At 33.5% G+C, this 24316-nt stretch overlaps 3 protein-coding genes across 5 annotated transcripts; 2 read left to right on the top strand and 1 right to left on the bottom strand.

The window, feature by feature from the left end:
• Positions 1-2384: 2384 nt before the first annotated feature.
• On the top strand, positions 2385-5341 carry LOC132064919 (serine carboxypeptidase 1-like). The gene is made up of 8 exons (XM_059458094.1): positions 2385-2800; positions 2956-3063; positions 3160-3431; positions 3906-4148; positions 4440-4552; positions 4642-4737; positions 4973-5078; positions 5192-5341. The coding sequence occupies exons 1-8, from the start codon at positions 2404-2406 to the stop codon at positions 5339-5341; spliced, it is 1485 nt and encodes a 494-aa protein (XP_059314077.1). The 5' UTR covers positions 2385-2403.
• A 3685-nt stretch (positions 5342-9026) lies between these two features.
• On the top strand, positions 9027-10303 carry LOC132064917 (uncharacterized). Its single transcript, XM_059458091.1, has one exon. It carries the CDS (start codon positions 9150-9152, stop codon positions 10095-10097), a length of 948 nt encoding a protein of 315 aa, XP_059314074.1. The 5' UTR covers positions 9027-9149; the 3' UTR covers positions 10098-10303.
• Positions 10304-15401: 5098 nt separating this feature from the next.
• Positions 15402-21770, bottom strand: LOC132064915 (zinc finger protein ZOP1). Of its 3 annotated transcripts, XR_009416665.1 has the most exons (7): positions 21588-21768; positions 20308-20508; positions 17950-18073; positions 16928-17023; positions 16442-16840; positions 16035-16124; positions 15402-15848 (listed from the first exon to the last, which is right to left on the bottom strand). XR_009416665.1 is itself a non-coding variant. In XM_059458089.1 (6 exons), the coding sequence occupies exons 1-5, from the start codon at positions 21594-21596 to the stop codon at positions 16482-16484; spliced, it is 789 nt and encodes a 262-aa protein (XP_059314072.1). In that variant the 5' UTR covers positions 21597-21766; the 3' UTR covers positions 15402-15848; positions 16442-16481. The 3 variants fall into 3 exon arrangements, 2 of the variants coding, with proteins under 2 accessions (XP_059314072.1, XP_059314073.1); XM_059458089.1 differs by lacking the exon at positions 16035-16124 and having other exon boundaries at positions 21588-21766; XM_059458090.1 differs by lacking the exons at positions 16035-16124; positions 16928-17023 and having other exon boundaries at positions 21588-21770.
• Between the last annotated feature and the right edge of the window lie 2546 nt (positions 21771-24316).

Below are 24316 nucleotides of genomic sequence, written 5' to 3'. Positions count from 1 at the left end.
CATTCTAATCATTTTCTTAATACATTTGATATTATCATAATGATCCAATGAGTAAATTTCAGTTGCTAATCAATTCTTTAAAAAATTATGAATTCTTTCTCCTTTTTCCAGAGCAGTAAAAGGCCTTCCAGGTAGATTAAAGTGGAAGTTCCCCTTATGAAATTTTTAATATTGAAGGCCGAGATTACCTTGGGGTATTGAGGATGAAGTACTTCAAGGAGTTTTCTTGCATTTTTCGGTGATTCAACAGTAGGAGTAGGATATTGTTCAAAGACCGAAGAGACAAGACAATTGTAGAGGTTCTTGATATAATATTATTATCTCAAAAGTCCATAATACAACTCCACACTCTGTTGTATTCTTTTCTTCTTTATGTATATTGATAGTTTTATCTACGTAAAGAAAATTGAAAATGAATCTTATCTTTAGCATATTTGGTTCCCTGCTTTTCTTTTGTTATTTTTCCTTCATTAATCTTTATATATGCAAAGATAGAATAAATCTATCAACGAAGAAAACAATGAAAGAAGGTGGAGTTGAGAAAATGGACATTCCTTGAATTTTATTAGCTATCTTTTTCCAGTGATTCCGCCACTCTTTGAAAAACTAAAAGTAATTTAGTTTACAGTGAGACCTTTTAATTGATAGTATGTGAATTTTGCCGAAATAATCTAATTATTTTTTCATAGATGAATGTTAATATAATAATATTATAGATTTAAGTGAGAGCTCAATAAAATAGTGGGTTGTATTTATGCTTTTATCATTTGAAAATATCTAATTGAAACCAAAAACTTTCTAATTTTTTTATAAGAATATTAAACTTTAACCATTTAGATTCGAGGTCTAAAATACCTTTACAAACAAATGCTTAGAAAATTTATTGAGGTCATATTTCTTATATTTTACCTCATTAGATTCTTCTCTTATTTGAATTTCTTTTCCAGGATTCAGAAAGTGGATGTCGTTTTGCCGATAAAAAAATGAAGAAAGTTCAACCTAGTACTTCCAGAGTTACTCATTTCAACTTATAGTTTCAGTTTGATTCGCTTTTTCTATCACCTAGAAAGAGATTAAAGGTCACATGAAAGTATGACAAATGTTGAATTGATTAGCTCTTATAATTATATATGGAGACTAGGCACATGTGATCGATAGTTAATAAGGGCTCATTAACCACTGTATTTTATGCTTTAGTTTACTACAAAAATAAAGCTGGGCAATAGTCAAGTGATGTGACACCCCTCGTGAAATAGGAATCCTATTTATTTTTATTTTTTTCTCATTTTTTCAATTTTATACTCTTTATTTTTATGGTGAAATTTGAGAAGACTACCATTGAGAAGTCTAAAAATTGTCTCATTAAATCTTTAAATAACTACACCTTCATTGGATTTTGTAACTCCTCGAGAGTTAAGGTATTCATTATTATATTATAAATATGATCAGTGTTGCTTATCTTGGATTTAATTCTCTGATATATTTTCACATTTATTTCGTTTCATATATATTTGATTTTTTCCCTTGCGAATGTCATACATTATATATCTATTTTAAAATTCAAATTTTTTAATTTCGCATTAACTAAATTTAAAAAATAATAAACAAGTTAACCCGCGCGAAGCGCGGGCAAATTAACTAGTTGTCAAATAAAATATCACACTATTATATGAATAGGGGCTAAGAAATTCAATTGAAACCTTTTTTTCCAGCAGAAACCTTCATCTATTAATTCATCAAGGACATGATATGTCCAAAGGAGCATATAGCGTCATTCACAATCCAACTTGCGCATTGACCGTGTTCTCATCCTTCATCAATGGCACACTCCCTCCTCAAGAAGATAAACGGTTACTATGAAAAAAGAAAAGCTGGGTTGACATGGAATAGTTTTATAGAATCTACAACCCAATTATGTTCTTCATCAGATATTCATGCAACAAAAGGACTTGCTATTGATTATTAGTCTTGACAATATATATCTGTTTTATATTAGTTAGAAAAATTATCAGTTAACTAGATGTCATTCCAGATGTTAGCTAGTTGCATGTTGACGAGTTCTTTTGTACCTGCAAGTTTATTTCCCCGAAAATAACTCCTTAGGTAATTTAAACCGGCATCGTTTGACGTTTAGATCAACGTATAAAGAACAATGACATCGCTGTCACAGGATCAATACTAGTCCAACTAATGTTCAATAAGCCACCCTGCATTGTTGACGTCTAAACCAATGATATAAGACAAGGAAATAGCTACCAGGGAATCAATATATACTATTTTTAAGTACAAGAAAATTGGCCAAATGACATTCTCAACATTTTATGCACTCATAAATAGCAACGAGAATACCTTAACTCAACACGATCAAGTTATTCGTTGTTTTAATTTCTGTTCATTAATTACATGGCAAGAAATAAAATGAAGGTTAGCTTAATTTTGAGTCTTTCTTTACTTCTATGCCTCGTTAACATCGAACAATGTCACGGAGGGGAAGGAGATGTTCTTTTGAAATTTCTAGAGACACGACCGACGAAACAATTGTTTACAACTAATGTCAGTGAAGGTCAAGTGGAAGCTGAGGAAAGGGTTAATTCAGCATTTGGATCCTTAATAGGTCAGAAAGGGTCCAAGGAAGATGATAAAATATCAAAATTAACCGGGCAACCAAGTGGGGTGAATTTTGATCAATATTCAGGATATGTTACTGTTGATGCCGATGCTGGCAGAGCTTTGTTCTATTACTTCACTGAATCAACTCAAGACTCTACTAACAAGCCTCTTGTCTTATGGTTGAATGGAGGTATACATACTCACAAAATTAACTTATATACATTGACATTATAAAGAATTTTGACATTATCAGAATATTTTAACAGATTGTGTAGTAGGTAACTTGCGTTACTAATCTCACCTTGTTTTCTTCTAGCTCTAATGACATAAGTGTAAACATAACAGGTCCGGGATGTTCATCATTTGGAAATGGAGGAATGGCCGAATTGGGACCTTTTCGAGTAAACAATGATGGAAAAACCTTGTGGCTCAATGAATTTGCTTGGAATAACGGTAAGTGCATATGTCATACTAATGAAAAAAGTGTCACTATGGTTTGGAGAAATCAGATATTATTAACGATGACAATTACATGACTTTTAAATGCAGTGGCAAATATACTCTTCTTAGAATCACCTGCTGGGGTTGGATTTTCTTACTCTAATCGATCATCAGATTATGTAATTGGAGATAAACGTACTTCTGAAGATAGCTATACTTTCCTAATCAATTGGATGGAAAGATTTCCTGAATATAAAAACAGGGAATTTTATATCGCTGGTGAGAGTTATGCTGGACATTATGTACCTCAACTAGCACAACTTATCCTTTCCCATAAGAAAACCGATCCCCATCATGCCATTAACTTGCAAGGAATTGCAGTAAGTGTTGCCTTCAATAGAACTATTACGTAATTAATTTAGCAAAAAGGGTTCAAATTTGTCCATGTACTATCTAAAATTGAGAAATTTTGTCATCCCTTAAGCTTTTGATCTAATACATAATTACCTCTTGCCATTAGGGAAAGTCTCTTTTTTCCCTTGATCCCTTAATGAAGCTTCAACCTGAGGGTGATTTAGCCATATTCAAAAGTCGTTGAGGGGTAAAGTTGGACCTTTTCCTCAAAGAATTAATTGGGACACATGGAATTTACTCATTTCATGTTAGAGCTCCAACCAAGAAAAATATGAGACAATTTGCTAAAACATGAAAGGACTAAAGTGTAGCAGGGGACAAAATTGAGCAATTTTGGATAGTCCAGGGTCAAATTCAGACCTTTTCCTATTTGATTTATACCTCCGCCAAATACGATCTTCTCTAGATTTGAATTGTATGGGTATGTTTTATTTTTTCAGACAGGGAATGCGTATATTGACATGGAAACGCAAAATAGGGGTTCATATGACTTTTATTGGTCCCATGCCATAGTTTCAGATGACGTCCATGAAGGAATTGTCTTAAATTGCAATTTTTCTGCATCGAGTTTTTCAGAAACTTGTTCCGAATACAAAAAACAAGCAGATTTCTCTCGAGGTGACATTTATTATTATGACATATACGCTCCATTGTGCGGCTCCCCACAAAATACTTCTCTCCCAGTAAGTTCTCAACCACTCACTCATTTCAGTGTGCACCTTAAATCATTTGTTTAACATTAATTATACATGTATTTTATCCTAAAGGCATAGTACAAAGTATTGTATATTTTTCACATAATTAACCGATAAATAAGGACTATACCCAATTGGTGTACACAAGTGATTACGAGTTGAAGTGTGATCTCTTGACTATATTGGGTTGTTTCTAACAACATGTAGTTATAATTGCTATGTTATATCTTGTCTTATATAGACATATTTTACCTCTTTTTTTTCGTTTGTTGGAACTAGATTTCTGGATACGACCCATGCACAAGCTACTATGTAGATTCATACTTAAATACTGCTGAAGTGCAACAAGCACTCCATGTCAGAGGAATACCCCAAGAATGGGGTTCTTGCAAGTAATTAAAAATTAATTTACGCTTTGAGCTAGCACTTTAGTAATTTAGATTTCAATGATTATATGGTTAATGTAATTTCCCTTTTTCAGTTTATCCATACATGCAAGTTGGCAAGATTCACCTGATACAGTTTTACCAATCTTTCAAGAGCTTATGCAAAGTGGGATTAGAGTTTGGATATATAGGTGAGTTCTATGCAAGTTCATAATCAATATTGATATAAGAATTTAACTAGATTAGAGAACATTACTCAATTTCATTACACATTTTTTTTATTATTTTGGTTCTGACCGTTAAATCAAATTCATATTTATCATTTTATATTTTACTCTTGAACTTCCACTCTACTAGTATAGTGTCTCTCTACCATTAAATAGGGGTAATGCTATAGTTTCTGAAATTGTAAATCTTTTACTGCAGTGGAGATACAGATTATATAGTATCAGTGACAACAAGTAGGTATGCCATAGACAAAATAAAAACACCGATTAAGAAATCATGGTACCCCTGGTACTTCGAAGGCGAGGTAATTAACAACGTTTGATTTTTCTCCCAAACTATTTTTCCAGATCGTACCATAATATGTTAATGAATTTTCTAAAACTTTTGTTCTTTTTTTCTTGTTGCTTTCTCTTGAAGGTTGGTGGTTACGCTGTTGAATACCAAAACTTAACATTTGTGACAGTAAGGGGATCAGGGCATTTTGTCCCTGGATATCAACCTGGTCGTGCTTTGACCATGTTTTCATCCTTCATCAATGGCACGCTTCCTCCTGAATATAATAAATAAACAACACGTAGGTTGTTGATTATTGAGATCAAAATAAATAGCATAGATTTGTTTGCAATTTAAACAAAAGTAGAACTTATTAATAATGTTTCTCAGATTTAATTTAGATAACAATAAGATTTGTTGTTGTATTGACAAAGTTTGCATTTATACAATTTCAGTTCGCTAGTTGCATCTCATAGTGCATTATCGTCTTGAATAACAATACACTAGGACAATAAAAAAATTGTGACTGTATTTAGATAAAGGAAAATTATAAACTTATTAGTAGGTGATAGTGATACTTGCAGACAATATTGAACTAGCTAGCGTCATTTAGGAGGCAAAAATTATATATTTACTCTTAAAGTTCCAAAAATTAATGAGAGGCAATAATTGTGATATGATTATCTAATTTTGATAATATAATATAGCTAGTTGGCTCAACTTTGTTGAAAAAAAAAAAAGCCTGTTTCCCTATCGTCTTTTTTCAACTGAAACAAGTGCTATATACAAAATAAAAATATTTGGGCATATCTTGTTAACAACTCCACATGTATATATAATCAGATCTAGTAGGTCTTCCAATTACTCCTATATACATTCAAATAATATATATTTGCTATATATTCCTCCCAAACAAAATTATATAGTATTACTACTCGTTTCGAGAACAAGACAAGAAGGTTTTAGGAAATGACAAAAGGAATAATTTTAAAAAACGTGCTAAATTTATGGGCATATTATATTTGACAATTGACATGCAAAGCACGTATACCTAATATATCCTTATATGAACTAGTCTCCGCCAGTTACGTACATGTGTGTGTACGCTGTGTGTTCATTCCAAATTCAATGGCTAGATTTCAGTAAATGAAAGTCTATGATAACATCTTCGCATATACTATTTAGTTTAATCACTGAATTTAAATTGTATTTAATTAACTTTGGTCAAACCGCGATTATCTAGACGTATCCAGCTGCCAATTTCTGAAAGTTAGCCATCCAACTGATTTATGAAAATATTCCATGGGAAAAAATAGTTGGGTGAAAGAGGAGAAGGAAAATATCTATAGCTTAAAATTGGAGAAAGAAATTAATATGTAAAACAAATTGGAGGGAGAAAATAAAAAATTCTTAGTCACAAATCAAGTGGGAAAGGATGAAGTTTGGATCGTCAAAATTCTAAGAGTAAGTGATACCTAACTTATATTTATTTTTCTATTTGTTAGAAAGTCGCGTGACTTTATTATTCATAGCCTATAGGATTATTATTTTGCCCCTTTAAGAAATTTCCAGTCTGTTGACTGTTTAGTGCCAATAGGAATTTTAATGGATAAGTTGCATTAAATTTTGACGGGTTAAGACGCAGTGGCGGAGCCAGAATTTTCGCCGAGGGGGTTCAAAATATAAAAAAGTAAATATACGAAGAAGCCTAAGGGGGTTCAACATCTACTATATATACATAAAAAATAATTTTAACCTTGTAAAAATAGTGATTTTTTCCGCCGAGGGGGTTCGGATGAACATACTCGGCTCTATGTGGCTCCGCCACTGTTAAGACTTATGATAGAATCAATAGAAGTGATGGGTTGAACCAAAATTTGTTTGAACCAAGATGAATTTGGTCAATTTAAATAAAACAATGAGTCATAATCTAATTCACCTAAGTTGTGATTATTTTCCTGTAACTTTTTCTATTATCAAACCAAACTAGCAAAAGCTTTTTTCCTGTATCAATATTGTCATATTCGACAAACCAAATAATGGAACCTTGTTTCCTTGCTTTGAAACTATGTGTATGAGCCAACTTGGACTACCTATGTTAGCTCATGTGGACTCGTACACTTAATCGAATTAACTTGAGTCATGTCCAAATTGACCCACAATACATATATATCAAGCTGAATTGGTTCATATATATTTGAGTAAATTGAGCAGGTAATATTTAATGGATTAAATTAATACCGTTGCAACACACAGACATTCATTGATTTTGTTTTCTTAATACTAGTACTTCAAAATGAGTGAGTAACAAAAAATAATTTTCCTACAAGGATGAAAAAAAAAAAAAAAGGCGACACTTATTATAAGAGATCTAATTATCAATTTTCTTCTAAGGATCGTACTTCTTTGCAAAAATAGTACTCCATCGACTTTACATGTATTCTGAATTTTGTTTCTTGTGACAAGCAAGAACTGTTACACATGTGAGAAATGTTAAAAAGTTAATGATAAGACATTAAGACTTGATTGGTCGTTTGCTAAAATGCAAATGTGCTAGACAATAATATTATAATTGATAGAGACATGCAGATGTAATGCAGACTAATTCATGTACCTAATTTTCCCAACTAACCAAAAATACTCCTCATTTGTAGCTTGAAAAAGGACTATCAACTAATGATATATGCTATCAAAAATATTCCTTCTTCATTCTTAGTCAATTTGCATCCTATGTATTTTTCAAATAACGTAATTTCTTAAGGATATAATACGTTATGGACACACAACGTGATTCACACACTCATGCAACTAGCTTTGACTTATGAATCATGAAATATAATACCAAACAAAAGAATTGCAAAGAAACTAGAGGTAAAAAAACAATGGTAATACCTACCTTGTTAATCATGGTTAGGACAGTTGTTAATTATAAAAATAAGAGGCCGAAATCTTCATATTAAATCGAAAAAATTTCACAATTTTATTTAAAAACTTATAAAAATGGAAACAAGGAGAAATGAAGATCCACATCCAATGCTAGATCAAAGAACAGAATGGGTCCTGCTTAATGAGTGTTTACAAATAATTTCCTTCTAAATATGTCTCAACGCTTTCATCCTAATAAATCCACCAATAAAAATGCAAACCTGGTCCTTTAATTTGCAAATTTGACTTTTGGTTTGGGGGATGAGGACATGAGGTTATAGTTAAAATCTGCATGATATTATGAGCATCATTAATAAACGCGGTGATAACTGTAAGAGTTATGATTGGAAATCATTGAAGAGAATTGGGAAGGGAAAAAAATGTTTGAAAACATAAAGGCATTATTTGGTTTACAAGAAAAGAAAATTAGAAATTCATAGGAATATCAAACCAAACAAGGGAACGAAAATTAGTGCATCTTTTGTCAGGTTTAATAGGACTGAGTGAAAGTTGCATTTGATTACTCCAATTTGCACATTTCTCATCTTATTTTGTTCTTTTATCTTTGTTCCTTTGTTTATTTTTCTCCCTCGTTTAGAAAAACAGAAAGAGAGATTATGTGTATGTCAGCCCAGATATCCACTAGCTGCATTTGGCTGACTTTAACTTAGTCGTAATTTTTTCATCATCATGACTAAAAGTTACAATCCTTTAATTTAAAATTCAAACAAAAGGAAAACACCAATTACTTAAATGGAAATCAAACGGTAAAATCACAAAATATTCGGAATCTTACCTCAGATTATTATCACCCTTTCTTTTCTAACAAAATGGACAATCAAACCCCTACTACACAAGTTCAATCACAATTCACAACAGACACCACTGATCACAATCTAATGGGGGCAAACGTGTCATCACATTAAGCAGTTGTTAAAAAGTCTTGATCAAAATATAGAAGAAAAGAGGAAAGGGAAAAAAGTCCATAAAAAACAAACATAATAAAAGGAGACTATGTCTCAGTCATTGGCCCATAGCCATTGTCATTTAATTTGCTTCGAGTCAATTCCTCTTTCCTCTATTCCTATATATCATTATTCTCTTCTCTGGTTTTCTAAACTAAACTTTCACTATTTTTCTCTTCTTTTCTCTACAAGAAAAAAATACAGTATCATAAATGGAGATAGAGGTGATGATGCCATCTCCACCACTCAGTGGTTGTAATACACCTTACATGAGTGCACCTTCAAGCCCTCCACGTGCTGCCACGTTATTTTACAGTGCACCTGCTAGTCCTACTCGTATTTCTCCTCTTTACGATGATTTCAATTGGGAAGATATCCCAAAAGAGAAAGATATTAACACTAATCCAGATGAAGATAATGATTTTGCTTTTGATTTCAGTGGACAATTGGAGAGGATTTCTTTCTCAGCAGCTGATGAACTCTTTGATGGTGGAAAAATCAAACCTTTGAAACCATCATCAAAGTTTCAGTATGAAGGAAAACACATGGATTCTCCAAAATCCCCGAAAAAATTGTTCAAGAAGAAAGATTTTGATCCATTTGTTGCAGCTTTTGAAAAACAGATTAGAACAGAGGATCCACAAAAGATTTCAAACCAGGGAAACAAAGAATTGAGAGTATCTGACTTATTATTTGATCATGAAAGCAATCAAGAAACCGCGAAAAAATCATCCTCTGTATCATCATCATCATCTTCTTCTTCCTCTTCTTCGTCTTCTTCAGTTTCTTCAATGATCTCAAACTGGTCAAAAAAATGGAAAATCAAAGACTTGTTGCTATTTAGAAGTTCTTCAGAAGGTCGACCAAGTAGTACAGAACAATTAAACAAGTATGAATTATTGAAGAAAAGTCATCAAGAAGATGTTAAAAATTCCAGTTTCAGATCAACAGACAGTGTTGGGTCGAGATCGAAGAAAAAAGGGTCAGTTTCGGCCCATGAATTGCATTATACGATGAATAGAGCAGTATCAGAAGAGATGAAGAAGAAAACATTTTTACCATACAAACAGGGCTTATTGGGTTGTTTAGGTTTCAATGCAGCGTTGCAGGATTCTGTTTCTAAAAGTGTTGCTAATTCTATGTCTATGAGTCGCCGTTGATACTTCAGATTGTCTCCATCTGTAATTTTTTTGGCTAATTTTTGTTATTCAATTGATCGTTTTCCTCTGGAAAAAAAAATTTGTTATTTATTTCTCTCTCGAAAAATATTTTAAATACAATAGAGAGAAACGTAGAGTGCTTACAGTTTCATCTTTTATGTATTCTACACGAATTCTTGTTGTGCATAAATCGTTCACTTCCAGAAGTCTTCTTTTTTTTTCTTTTTCATTTTTAAATTTCTCAGTTGGTATCAGATATTCGTATTAGAGTCCGATCAAATTTATATTCACACCGAAAATATATTATAAAGGCTATTCACACCCAACGGCCCAAACCCGAAACCTTTACTTAAGGACGAAAAATTTCCGAAATGCTCTTGCATACACTTGTTTGTATAATAGTACTGAAGATTCACAACTTTTTGATTCGAAGGTTTACTGTCAAAGTTATTGAGCTTGGATTAGTCTTGATAAATTTGTGAGTGAACTTTGGTCAATAGGGTACAATTGTCGAATGTAACATGTAAGAGTGCGTATGAGAGTTTCACTAGAGTATATATTTAAAATGGTTGATATACGCTAGCTATTATTACCGAGTATACTCTTGCAATAATTTCCAATCTTCTTTCAGTTTATACATATATCATTGCTCTAAACTTTATGGATGGCACATCTTTGGTACTCATATTCAGGACTATTCACAAGTGTAAAACACATTTTCATTAGTTTACTTGTATAAGAAAAGTGACCATAATTTTTAATCCACATGAAGTCTTCGGATTTCAAGCACTAATTTTATTTTTATTTTAAATTTACTGCTTTTATTTAAAAGAATTAGGTGGTCACTTTTGTGTTTAAATTAGAAGTCTTGGACAATTTAAGATTCCTAGTACTCATTACCTATGGAATCTTGCCATAAATTAGTATTCGAACCAATAAATAGTTGATAGTTGTTTTTTTCCTTTCATGATTTGTACGAATTGATAATCGAATATCACCTTGCATAACTTCCATCATTAAAACACTATTTTAAAATTTTCAAAAACAAAATACATTACAAAGCTATAGTTACTTTAGGCCTATTTGGTTAATTGCCACTAATTGGACTTGCTACAAGAAACGAATCGAAGTTATATGAATTTATTCGTCTTTCATCTTGAATTAAGTCATTAACCAAAATAATATGAGACCTTTCTAAAGCATGCTTTTGGTATTTTCCATTTTCAGGCGAGTCCCGAAACCTCTAGTTAAGTGTGGAAGAATCTTATTAGGATTGGTAAGATAAGATTTAGCCCTCTTGCTTGTACTCCTCCTTTTGAACAATAGTTTTTATTATTAATAAAATGGGCCCTAGACATTTTGTCTAGTGGTATAAATTAATTTTTAAAAAATCGCTCGCACCTCACCGTATTCCATGATGATATTTTCCATTTGTATTAATTCGATAAAGTAATTTTTTTTTGGTTATAAAGTAAAAGTTTGGTTGCAAAGGTTGGGAAAAGAAACTCCGTCGCATTCCTTATAAATATGAATATGTATAGAGTTAGTACTCTACATTTTTTATTATGGTAATATTTTACATTAGAAGCTCATGACAAATAGTTTTCGGCCGGTCGACAACCATATTTGTGCGGATTCATGTACTATCTAACTACTAAAGTCCACAAAAGTTTGCACAAAATTAATGTGACGAAGTACATACTGGACCTGTTATCCACGTTTCTAAACATCCACTAGAACTTTTATATATAGGTCATTCAAGAATCTAAAACTTTTAATACTCCATGCAGTCCTATTCATTAATCGTTTTGATAAATTGAATTTGTTTTAGACGGTTTAGAAAACAAGAAGCAAGGGTTATTTTTATTTCAAATCCACCCTTGTTCGTTGTTTCAATGAGTTTAATAAATGAGACGTTTAAATATAAAAGGTTATTTAGACAAATATTCTTGTGATTAAGACTAATAAAAACAGATAATATGGAGGGATTGTAGTAATATTGCAGATTTGCGTACCAAATATGGCTGGGCCACTACACAAACTGAGTAATGAAAGTCGAAGCCTAGAGGTACAATTTTCATTATGGTCCAGCTATTGCTATTACTTGGCACAGTTCAACCAAGTAAGAAGGACCCCACCCAAAAAAATTTAATAATATTTGTTGCGGATGTATAGAAGTGCCAAGTTAGTTGTTTATAAATTGCAAATATTCCTTTCATGGAACAACTTAATTAGTCGCCAAATGAGACCTTTTCTGGTATAATAAGATTAATTTCCATGCCATTACAGCTAGATGGTATATTAAAATTTTAATTATCCACTCAACACTCCACCAATTTTTTATATTGTTTTCATTTTTAATTACTTCGTTGGTTGTTAAAATGTACGATATGTTCTATAGTAAATATTCAAAATAAAATAAAGTAATAACTAGGATATTGAAGAGAACTTTGTGCTTTTTTGGGGGGAAGTAGCATCATTACGTTGGTACAAACTTTTATTTAGCCAATAGTTAATCTTGTAGGGTAAAGTAGGAACGACCACCATCGTGGGAATCAACTTTTTAGAGGATACCCAAATGAAAAAGAAAGAAAATCCATTGAATATATGATATATCTATGAGATACGTTTAGCTTTTCTCTGTCTTTTTCCTAATTCTTCGTTGTCTTGGTTTATTTTGGCTTAAATCGAGCATAAATTCTTATGATTAGATTAGGGAGTAAATGGCGGGTAAGAATGAGCTTAAATCAATGGATTGGAGGTGGATGCAATGATTTGAGTCTGTTTTGAGTCTGTTTGGTGTTTACAAATTCGAAGTGTCCCCACGCCTAAATGTACTTTGTTCATTCTAATAGACTTTTTTTAACATAATAATGATGACCTTACAGTGCTGGTGTCGGTGGTTGTTACTAGTACAATTTATGCTCGTCACAGATGTACAGTTTTTTTGGAGGAAAATGAGGTAAAAATATTGACTTTTTAGCTGTCCCTTGGTTTTGAATGTATCATCAACAATTATTCTAATATATGTTCATGCTTTATGGCTAAAGATTTATTATGATTATAGAAATTACAAATCATAATCAAATATCATGCATGTTCATACACTTATTCGTCCTGGAATTGTAGTTATAATTTGATGGTTGCAACATAATCTAACTAGCTATGAGATTCTAATTCCGTTAGAAGAGTATACTAAAAGAAAATGTATATATGCATCTCCAATTTGGCAGTTGAATTCCTTGAGGTGGTAAATATGTGAATTCTGCCATTTCTTTCCCCCTTTTTAGAAGAGTATAATTTGAACCTTTTGTCGCCTTTGATTCATCTTCTTCGAAATTGAACTTGAAAAATACGTTTAGCCGTTATTGTTACCTTTGAGGAAAGTATATTGCAGAAGAATTAACGGAAGAAAGCAAAAGAATAAAACTTCATCAGAAAGAAAAGCGACGAACTAACGAACAGAGAACTTTATCGAATGCAAAATATTCAAACATGAGTATTAAATTGTAAACTTAGAAACTAAGGGCAATTTGCACGATTGCCGTTATCTGGGGGTGGTCTTTAATTTTTGTCCCTCAAATTGGTGGTCTTTAATTTTTATCCTTCGCTAAAAACCCCTTGATTTTGGGTTCAGACCCCGCTCAATCAAAAATTTAAAAAAAAAAATCATAAGATAGAGTTTTGACTCGCAATTCTACCTGTCAAAGTTTCAAACTTTACCTTTAGGCAAAGTTTGCCTCAAACTCTACCTGATCAGGCAGAATTTGATTGTAAACTCTACCTTATGACTGCAAACTCTACCTTATCAGGCAACGTTTGACTACAAACTCTACTTAAGGCAGAGTTTTGCCTGTGCGTACGGCAAAACTCTACCTTTTATGGGAAAAAAAAATTATTTACTCAGTTAGAATTTTACAAAATTCTGCCTTAAGGCCTAACTTTTCTTTGCGAAACTCTGTCTTCCGATTTTTTTTTTTGACTAAGCTGAAATTCAAACCCCAAATCTCATGGTATTAGGTGAAAAGCCAAAATTAAAGACCAGCAATTTAAGGGGCAAAAATTAAAGACCAGTGCTTTTGAAGGGCAACCCGCATAGTTTTTGCCCACGAAAGGTGAAAGTTCTTTGTTGCACAATCAAGTCCACAAGTCACAATTACACCATCTGCTAGAAATCAAATCACAGACTTACTCATTTCTTAGGTAAAACTAAAGTATCAGCTTTGTAAGTACGCTACCTACTCGTGCTCTCTTCTTTGTTTTTTTTTTTTTTGTGGAAAATGTTAATTTGTATCTACTCGTGCTTTTATAGAACCTATCTGTTCCTAAGATCAGCTTATGCTCGAATTAGGAGAGGTCAGGTGTAAAAGAAAATATTAATCTGCACGCGGTGTTACCAAATGAAGTGATTTAACCAAACAAGTAGCTAATTAAAGCAACACTTAAATCATTAAAGCTTATACACAAAAGATTCGTCTTGCATGGTGCAAGCCTTTTTTTCTTAGTGTCAATCAACCGGTACATAAACCAATTAATGAAACAGAGACTCGTGTGAACCCATTGACCCCATTGCTACCAGAATCAGATGTCCAGAAAGAAACAAACACAAAGAGCTCGCACTGTTCCGGCATTTATAGCACTTTTTAAGTCCAAAATACATCACGTCACCACACCCACTGGAACACCAATTACTACTAATTTCACAATCACGGCTGATTTATTTGACATTCAAAGTCAAATAAACTGACCCACCTAAGTCAATGCTCAAATGTCACTTAAATAGAGCTGTCATACTCATAAACACGTGTAAGGTGTAGAGAACACATTCCTCAACAACCATATCGTGGGTCTTCATAGGCATAAACAATTAATTACACGCACTCATCTTCAGAGAAAGGAACAATGTTGAAGGAAACGAAGCATTCCTCAAAGAGAAAGAAAACACAATGTCAATATTTTTTTTTTTTTTTTTTTGCACCACTAAAAGGAACACTGATGATAAACACAAGAAACAATATGAATTTCCGACAAGAGATCAATGAAAATGAAAATTAGCTACCAACATGATTTCAATCTTCAATTTCTACTAGAACATAAAAAACCATGACATAAGTCATAACAGACAAAAGAGGTTTAACAGTCTCCCTCAACTGACAAAAGTCGAAGGTCCGAGAAACAAACGTCACATAGTCAACAAGGCAATGTCAATACAACTTGGAAAAGAAAAGAAAACAAAAAGATTCTCTTTTTCGTTCAATTTCTCTGAACGGTGGGGGGAAACAAAGGCAAAGGGATAACTTGATCTTGAAAGTCAACAAGGCATCTTATAACAGAACGTAAATAATAAGAAATCGGTTTCGTTCTTGAACCAAATATCTTCATTTGCAGTACACTCTTACAACTTTGGGCCATAAAGACACACATTTACTGTTATAAAGCAGCGGGCAAGTTCAAATGTTTTACTTGGCAGAAACCGCACATGATACTACAATCATATAACTCCCCGATGCTAATGGCAACTAACTGGCTGGAAATGAATGAATAGATTAGGCTGAATACCTCACCCAGACTCCTTGTGTAAGGGATTTGATATAATGAACTATCAGTCAAGTAATTGGAGAAGCAGTTAGAATATCACCTACTCAGCCCTAACATTGTGTATGATGAAGATGAATTTTGGACGATTGAATGTTGTAAATGCCACTGAACAATCTTCAGCACATTTCTGTGGACTCACCTCATCAAATATTCCTGCATTAAATATAAGATGAAAAATACTCAGATCACACCTCTGACCAATTCTTCTGACCGATAACAAAGCCACAACAGCCCTTTATCTCCACCCCTTTCTTCCTTTTCATAGAGGAGAAATGAAATTGGGAAAAAGAGATCTGATCCTAACATTAGAGCATTGAATTCCATTCTAATGCCACTTACAGTTTACTACACCAGCAAGACGTAATTCTTAGGGAATTGGATAGCGATGTTGAGAACTTCCCTAATGATTAGCATATCAGAAGATTCCAACTAATAAACAATGAATAATCTTTAGCAAAGTCTCCATGCAATCATCCAAGAAAAAAAAAAAAAAGAACGCCCTTGATGGTCTAACAAGATATTACGTAAAGTGAATAAACTGGACAAATATTTCAAGTAAACAAACAAGTGTACATCTTTAGCACAAACAATTTCCCATAAAGAATATCATTCACTAAATTATAAGGACATAAAATGACACACCAAGGCACCGAGAAGACAACTGCAAGGACTCAATATGGGAGCTTGACAGCTTCCTGACTGATAGTTTTAGATTCAGACTAGACACAATCATACTGAAAACTCACCTCCTTTGAGCAAGAAAGTATTTAATAACGCATACACAAATCAATGCTTATACAGACCAAGCAGTGATTTCTCTCTCTCTTCAACTCTCTTCCTTGCAGCCTCCCTGGCCTTGCGTGCTGCTGATTCCTCCTCAGTGACAGCTTTCGGCTTCTCATTCTCCCTTTTTCTTTTGTTAACCATCAGTGAAGAAGGTTTACCTTTAACAGATCTCGTGGGATTTTGAGGGGTTGAAACAACACGCCCTGGTGGAGGACCACTTTGAGCAGCTTCTGCGCTTTTATTTTCTGAAGATCCAGCACCCATTGTTGATACAGGTGCTTTCGCTAAAGGTATCTTTGAAACGGATGTCGAAGAAACTTGAGTTGCAGCAAGTGCCTCTTCCTGTGTTACCCACCTACCTGTCACAATTCATTCAATTAAACAAGCTGCCAGAAGAAAATAAAAGTGTGGGGTAGTTTACTGGAGCTCTGAGAAAGAAAATTTACCTAAAACGTCTGTATAATAGAAGCCGGAGTTAGGATCATAATGACATCCATTACTTTGATTGTAATAGTAGCCGGATGAGCTGTCATACTCCCACTCTATTATTACAGAAACAGATTTAGGTCAAACAATTATCAAGTCAACATTAAGAAGACCACCATTTTGACTCAACCTTGAAGTAACTGATGTAAATAGCCAAAATGCGGAAGAGAAAGGAACTCTTAGGCAGCATAAACCTACTGTGTTAATTTTCAATACAGTTAGAATCCATCCTAGCAATGTTAATTCCTCTTCACTTCACCACCATTTGAATCCCCCAACATAGAAGAGAACTTTACCACTAAAGCAAAATGAGCAAGTTCCTTAAGACAAGAAATATTTCACCCTCTCAGAAATTTAAATCCAAAGCAAAACCTAAATCATCTGGGAAACAGAACACTAGCATTCAGAAAAATTGAGAAAGGCATGGAGTTTTGTTCATATTGTCACTTAATCTCTTAATGACCTGATAGAGTGGTTCCCAGAAAAGAAGAGGATTAGTTAACTTTGCCTATTGTTTTTGTATAAAGTAATCAAGGTATCTTGTAGACAGAGTGAAATGCAGCATCGCTTTAAGCAAGGTGATCACAAAGGAGAACCAGCAGCAGGTACAAAAACATTAGCAAACCAAAAACCAAACAATGAGAATGAAAAACTAATAGCAGAGATTATTTCTTTGTATATGAAAGTTAAAAGACTTATTTAACCTAAAATATCTGCAATCCAGATAATTAAGTGGGAGAACTGAACATTGTCAAATGATAGTTTAAATCATATGCAATTTAACTTAGTAAAAGTTTTTTCTCAAAATTGTCAAATGAATAAAAACTATGAACTATCATGATTATAACAAGCTCTTTTTGTTCGGAAAACTATCCTCTACTTAAAACCAACTAAAAGATACTATTTCTATATTCAGAGTCGACACAATTATAACTAAATAGTAAAAGGTGTAATGTCATAGCACATCAGAGAATTTGAAAACCTTCTGATACAGCAGATCCCTTGGTAGTCGCTTGACCATTATCATGAGTAGCCATTGCCTGTATATTGGTACTTCTGGCCTCTTTAACTCGAGCCATATCCTTCTGATAGCTGCGTTGTGCTTTCTGGCAAATAAAATGAAAGACATAATTAATCCATCACATTTTGTTCATTCAAAATCTCCTCTCAGCTCATCCATTACTGCTTTAAACTATAAAACAAGTCAAACAGACAAAATTGGATGAATTTCTGTAAAGACACTAAACAAAGGAATTATTAATTCTTTTCGAGGAAGTTTTTGGGAACCTATGCAATAAGATCATGTCAATTAATCCAGAAACAAATGAAAGCTAAATATGCATTCCAAGGAAGAGAGGCAATGCATCTTTTCTAACAAGAGCTCGGTAAATGACCAGAGCTGTGTAAATTTCTGTAAAGACACTAAACAAAGGAATTATTAATTCTTTTCCTGGAAGTTTTCGGGAACCTATGCAATAAGATCATGTCAATTAATCCAGAAACAAATGAAAGCTAAATATGCATTCCAAGGAAGAGAGGAAATGCATCTTTTCTAACAAGAGCTCGTGTAAATGACCAGAGCTGTGTACTTTACAGCCTACAGGTTGTGAAAGACAGATATTGTTACACTTGCCTACCCACATTAAGAGATATCTTTTTGTTTTAATCAGGATATCTATTCTATCAAGTGTTCCACTTTGAGATATAAAAAAGGGCAGCCCGGTGCATTAAGCTCCCGCTATGCGCGGATCCGGGAAAGGGCCGGACCACAAGGATCTTTTGTACGCAGCCTTACCCTACACTTTGAGATATTTTAGGATATAAGTTGGCACCAACAGCATATTTTGAGCAGCTACATAACCTGCTAATTAGAAGAATATCTCTCCAGAAACTATTTCTCTTGTACATGAAATTACACTAATCTTCCCTAGCTGCTGAGCACACTGTACCTCATGGAGGAGGACTTGTAGTAATGGTACTTGAAGAAGATTGCCTTAACAAATTTTTAAAACAGATATGTAATTACATAGGTGCAGGGTGCAGGTTCAGTGGCGTACCGCATGAGGCTGACGAGGAAGTGAGGCTTGGTACCCAGGACATTCAAAAGAAAGGAAGTTTCAAGTAGCTTGGGTCTATTATATTTGGTCTATTATACAGGGAGATGGGGCTATCGATGATGATGTTTCACATCGTATTGGTGCAGGGTGGATGAAATGGAGGCTCGCTTCCGGAGTGCTGTGTGACAAGAAAGTGTCAGCAAAACTTAAAGGCAAGTTCTACAAAGTGGTGGTTAGATCGACTTTATTTTACGGGGCGGAGTGTTGGCCAGTCAAGAACTCTCACGTTCAGAAGATGAAAGTCGCGAAAATGCGAATGCTGCGATGGATGTGTGGGCACACTAAGAAGGATAGAATTAGGAATGAAGATATCCGGGACAAGGTGGGAGTGGCATCGGTGGAGAACAAGATGCGGGAAGCGAGACTGAGATGGTTTGGGCATGTGAAGAGGAGAGACACGGAGATGCTCCGGTGCGGAGGAGTGTGAGAGGTTGGCTATGGACGGTTTCGGGAGAGGTAAAGGAGGCGAAGAAGTATTGGGGAGAGGTGATTAGACAGGACATGGCGCAGTTTCAGCTTACCGAGGACATGACCTTAGATAGGAGGTTGTGGAGGACTCAGATAAGGATAGAAGGCTAGGTTGCTTATCCTGTCATCCTAGTAGTTGTAGTTTTGCTCATTCGTTTATTGCCATTTGATTTATGCTTATATTTGTTGGGCCTTGTACTTTGATTATCTTATTTATCTATGGTAGCTAATGCTCCTTTCTTTCCAGACTGTTCTATCATGACTTTCTCGCTTTTGTTATTCCTCATTTTCATATTGTTTTTGATATGCTTGTCCCTATCTGACTTTTTGTCTTGTTTTCTCTCTTAAGCCGAGGGTCTTTCGGAAACAACCGCCCTACCTTTTAAGGTGGGGGTAAGGTCTGCGTACACTCTACCCTCCCCAGACCCCACATTGTGGGATTCTACTGGGCATGTTGTTGTTGTATATGTAATTACAGAAACAAAAATTAACTGATCTTCACACACAAAGAGAAAGTCTGCTTCTGAGGTAAAGATGAAACCCTTCAAATTTAGACAAATGCATACACACACACATATAATGTAAAATCATTTACAAATGCTGCATGACCGTCTTATCTTCTTTAGTAAATATAAACATCAAAATTTTCTATTTGAAGCCTCAGATCACATCCTTTGTTACCAGAAAACTGAAATCCCTGGCCATAAATGTGTAACCTTATATGTTAACGTATATCCCAGTATAATAGCACTTACTGCTTCAATTTGCTCCAGCGCGTGGGCTGCTTGTTTTAACTCTTTCTCTTTTTTAGCTTTATCTTCTCGCATTGTGTTGAGCCTATTGCCCACAGCTTCCTTGTGACGCGTACCGAGTTCATGGTTCCTAATGCTCGTAGGATTATTCGATATGAAGATTTTGCAGAAATCACACCATTTATTTCCTTGACTAACCCAAAACTGCACAATGAGAAAAGTAAGAATCAGCCGTATTTATAAAATTGTAAATAGATCACAAGAGAGTAAAACAGCAGTATAATTATCTCGTGTTTTGTTAATCTAAAGTCGTGGGAAAAGGGAGAAGAAATCTAACTACAGAAAGGTAACAGGTTAAGGAAACAAGAAATATGCAAGATACTCTGACAAGAGGCTGGACATTCTGAAACACTAATAAACACATTAATGAAGAGGCAGAGCAGAACTAAATCAGAAACAAAAGCAAACCTAACTAAAAGGTGATTGAAGAAACAAAAACTTTGTAATGGATGGAATGAAATTATTGTAGGTATTTAAATTCCAAAAATCAGTAGCTAAATTTGGTTATAGGAATGCCCGGAACTACACTAATAGCCAATTTCACAAATTTTTGCAAAAAGAAAAAAAAAAAAAAAAACATGAATATGCTACAAAACAAGAAAGACCTTGACCCTGTAAATTAATCCAAACAGTTATGGTACATTACCCTATCAATAAACAAACTTATCCAGCACAACTCGGAGAACTAGTGAAATGGTAAACAACTTTAGAAGAAAAAAGAAAAAAAGAGACAATAACTGAAGAGTGAAAATCTAGAGCCAACTAAGCCAAGAGAGAATACTTAACCGTATACAGTAAAGATATGAGATATGTGGGCGGATACATTGACACATAACACTTACCAAATGTACAACGAAATAAGCATACAAAGAAGGAAGCCATATAAGCAACTAAAGGTACATGCAAACTCAATAGTGCCTCAACCATGAAACCTTAACCATTTCTTGAATGCTTCATTAACATAATTTCTACTGTATAATTCATATCTGAACCAAGTAATATTCCAAAGATCACCAATTCACAATTTTGAAAATTATCAGTTTACCAAATTTAGTCCATCTCACTAGTGAGCAAAAATTAAGACAGTTGATAAATCAGGAGTGCACAAAAGAAACAACAAATAACCAATTCCAATCGTCTAGTTGGAATTCGCAAGCATAAATAGAAAAAAGAAAAAAAAAAAAAAAAAAAAGTTATCCCAAGTAAAAATAGCAGAGCCGTACCTCAGTCATGGCTGCAACAGATATACTAATCGATTGAATGCAAAGAGTATGCGGTGATTCCCACGCTCGAATTTGTTTTCCTATTCAAAATCAACGGCCTTTTCTTCTAAACCCTAATTTTGAACAAAAGAAGTAGAATTAATTTGAGGATCTTGTCCCCAAAAATATAAAATAAAAGATGCCCGACCCGCTTCGAGAATTTTGTTGAGAGATTTTCTTGATTTAATTGTACTCTTCTGACTCCTTTTGTTATCTAATAAGTAGTGTGGATTATGCAAAGATTATTCCGTTTCTTGATTACAATTTACACACCGTTAAATAAGAAATGCAAGTGCAAAGAAATATAAAAGCACGCGATAAAATATGCTTTTAATCAAAATTGGAACGAGCAAAACAAAATTACATATAGAGCCTGTTTGGATAGGCTTATTTTTATAAGTAAAAAAAAAAAAAAAAATAAGTTAATTTCCCAACTAAACCAATTATTTTTTTGAGTTTATTTTAAGACAAAATTTTTAATTTACTACCAAACACAAAAAAAGCGAAAAATTATAAAAACTTATAAGCCAATAGACTCATAGTTATTTTATAAATTTTTCTAATTATTTGTCTTGAATAAATTTAGAGAAGAATTCTACTTAATTCTTAGATATGTGTTTTAACAAACGTATTCACAGTTTACATCATAGGGTACGTAACTTTTTCTCCACAAGTTATGATAATGTTATTAATGGATAATTTAATATCGGAAAATACAAATTTCGTTATTTATACAATATTCTTAATTTTTCATTGAAATATGAGATACTATTGAAAAGTGATCGCCAGATCATAAGAGATATTTGTTCACAAGACGGCCCTGAGAAAGATTTGATTTCCCAATAAATCTCTTATACAAATTTATAGAAACAAAGTAGATAATAACCTTATAATTAACTTAATAGAGAGGTAGAGTCAAAAAAATTCACCAAGGCGGTTTAAAAGATAAATAAGTAAACATACAAAGAAATTGAGGGGATTCAACCTTTATTATATATACCTACAAATAATTTTAACCTTACATATATAATAATGTAAATTTTCGGCGAAAGAGTTGGGATGAACCCCTCCCGATACCCTTGCTCTGCCCATGACATAAACATATGACATGTATTTGTAAACAGACATATATTACACACACTTTCTCTATCTGAGTTTTATCCAACTATCTCCTTGTTTGATACATAATAGTCATAACTGTTGGAATTATTTATTCATATAGTAGAATTTCTACTTACAATGCTTACTATAAAAATGTCGTGATTCATTCTCTTACATTAAGTAAAGCTTTATTTTATATAATGAGTTATTATTTCATATTTGTAGCCGACTCTTCAAGTTTCCTTTAATGGCTGAATTAATCTGCTGATTAGAATTCTCTTTAATGACCGAGTTAATGGCTCATTAAGTCCTCTTTGACGCCCATTGTAGCTCCCGATTTCCTTCACCTAGATAAGCACATATCATTTCTTTTGATGGAAATACGTGAGATACTACAATTTCTTTTCTCTTTCAAATATTGTCTTTCATGAGTTTCTAGGCAATTATATATTGTTCAACTCTTTTAAAACTTATTTGTAATGTAAAATTTTATACTACAAATCACAAGATGAAATACTTTTTTGCATAGTATTAAGTGTTTGAGAGTGTTGTGGAACATGAAAGTCCCAATTTTTGAAACCACGAATTTGGTGATTTTTCCGTGATTACGTATTTCATTTCTCCATTATACCCTCCACCATCCATCCCACCCCACCCCCTTAACGATTTACACTTACCCCCACCACCCCCCGTACCACCCCAACCCCACCCCCGCCTTACCACCCACCCCCCGCAATCGCTTTTAAGGTCAAAATAGTTTATAACATGGTAATTACGGGGTTATCCACGATTATTTACGGTGAATTAGAATTTAATTGGACAAGTTGATTTTATGCTTTGTTCAATTTTTGATTGATATTGTTACTATTTTACAACAATAAATTCAACAACCAGAGATCAAAAATGAACTTGAAAAGCATGGGCATGAAGAGTAAAACTAATATTAAAATTGTATTAGTGATAATGCCAACTAAAATCTAGTTTTATTATAAATAGGGTACGGAAGGACATGAGTTTCTTTTTGTTGAATTCATTACCATATCAATGATGCTTATATAATGTTCTCTATCAAAAATTTAATTCTTTTAATTGTGCAGAAACTGTATTTGTAATGTAAAATTTTATACTACAAATCGAACATCATACTAATTTAGTTTTTTAAGATTTTATGATGAAATACTTTTTACACAGCAATAAGATAAAAGAGAGGGAAAGATAATTTAATGTCTGGCCCATTTTGGTTTTCACGTCACTGGGAAACCATATCGTTGCTGCGGTTTGTTTGCTGTTTGCTGTGACAGAGGAGGGGTTGACACGGAGGAGATTGTTGGGTGGCCCAACACCAAAATGCGGAGAAGATAAGTGTTGTCACACAAATAACAAAGGAAAAGGATTAGTATTCATTCCAAATCAATGGAATATATATAACCATGAAAAGTCCCATTGGCAAACTTTGAAAGATCGAGTCACTTAGTTTATTTCTAAAACACATCAATATTTACAAGTGATTTTTCTAGTCCCATATTCGAACAACTAACGCATTTGTTTAAAGGAGCTGCCCATCATTTTGGGTTGGAAAGTATAACAGG

The sequence above is a fragment of the Lycium ferocissimum genome, chromosome 7 (assembly GCF_029784015.1).
Source record: "Lycium ferocissimum isolate CSIRO_LF1 chromosome 7, AGI_CSIRO_Lferr_CH_V1, whole genome shotgun sequence".
Classification (NCBI taxonomy): domain Eukaryota; kingdom Viridiplantae; phylum Streptophyta; class Magnoliopsida; order Solanales; family Solanaceae; genus Lycium; species Lycium ferocissimum.
This window is presented reverse-complemented; position numbering and strand designations above follow the sequence as displayed.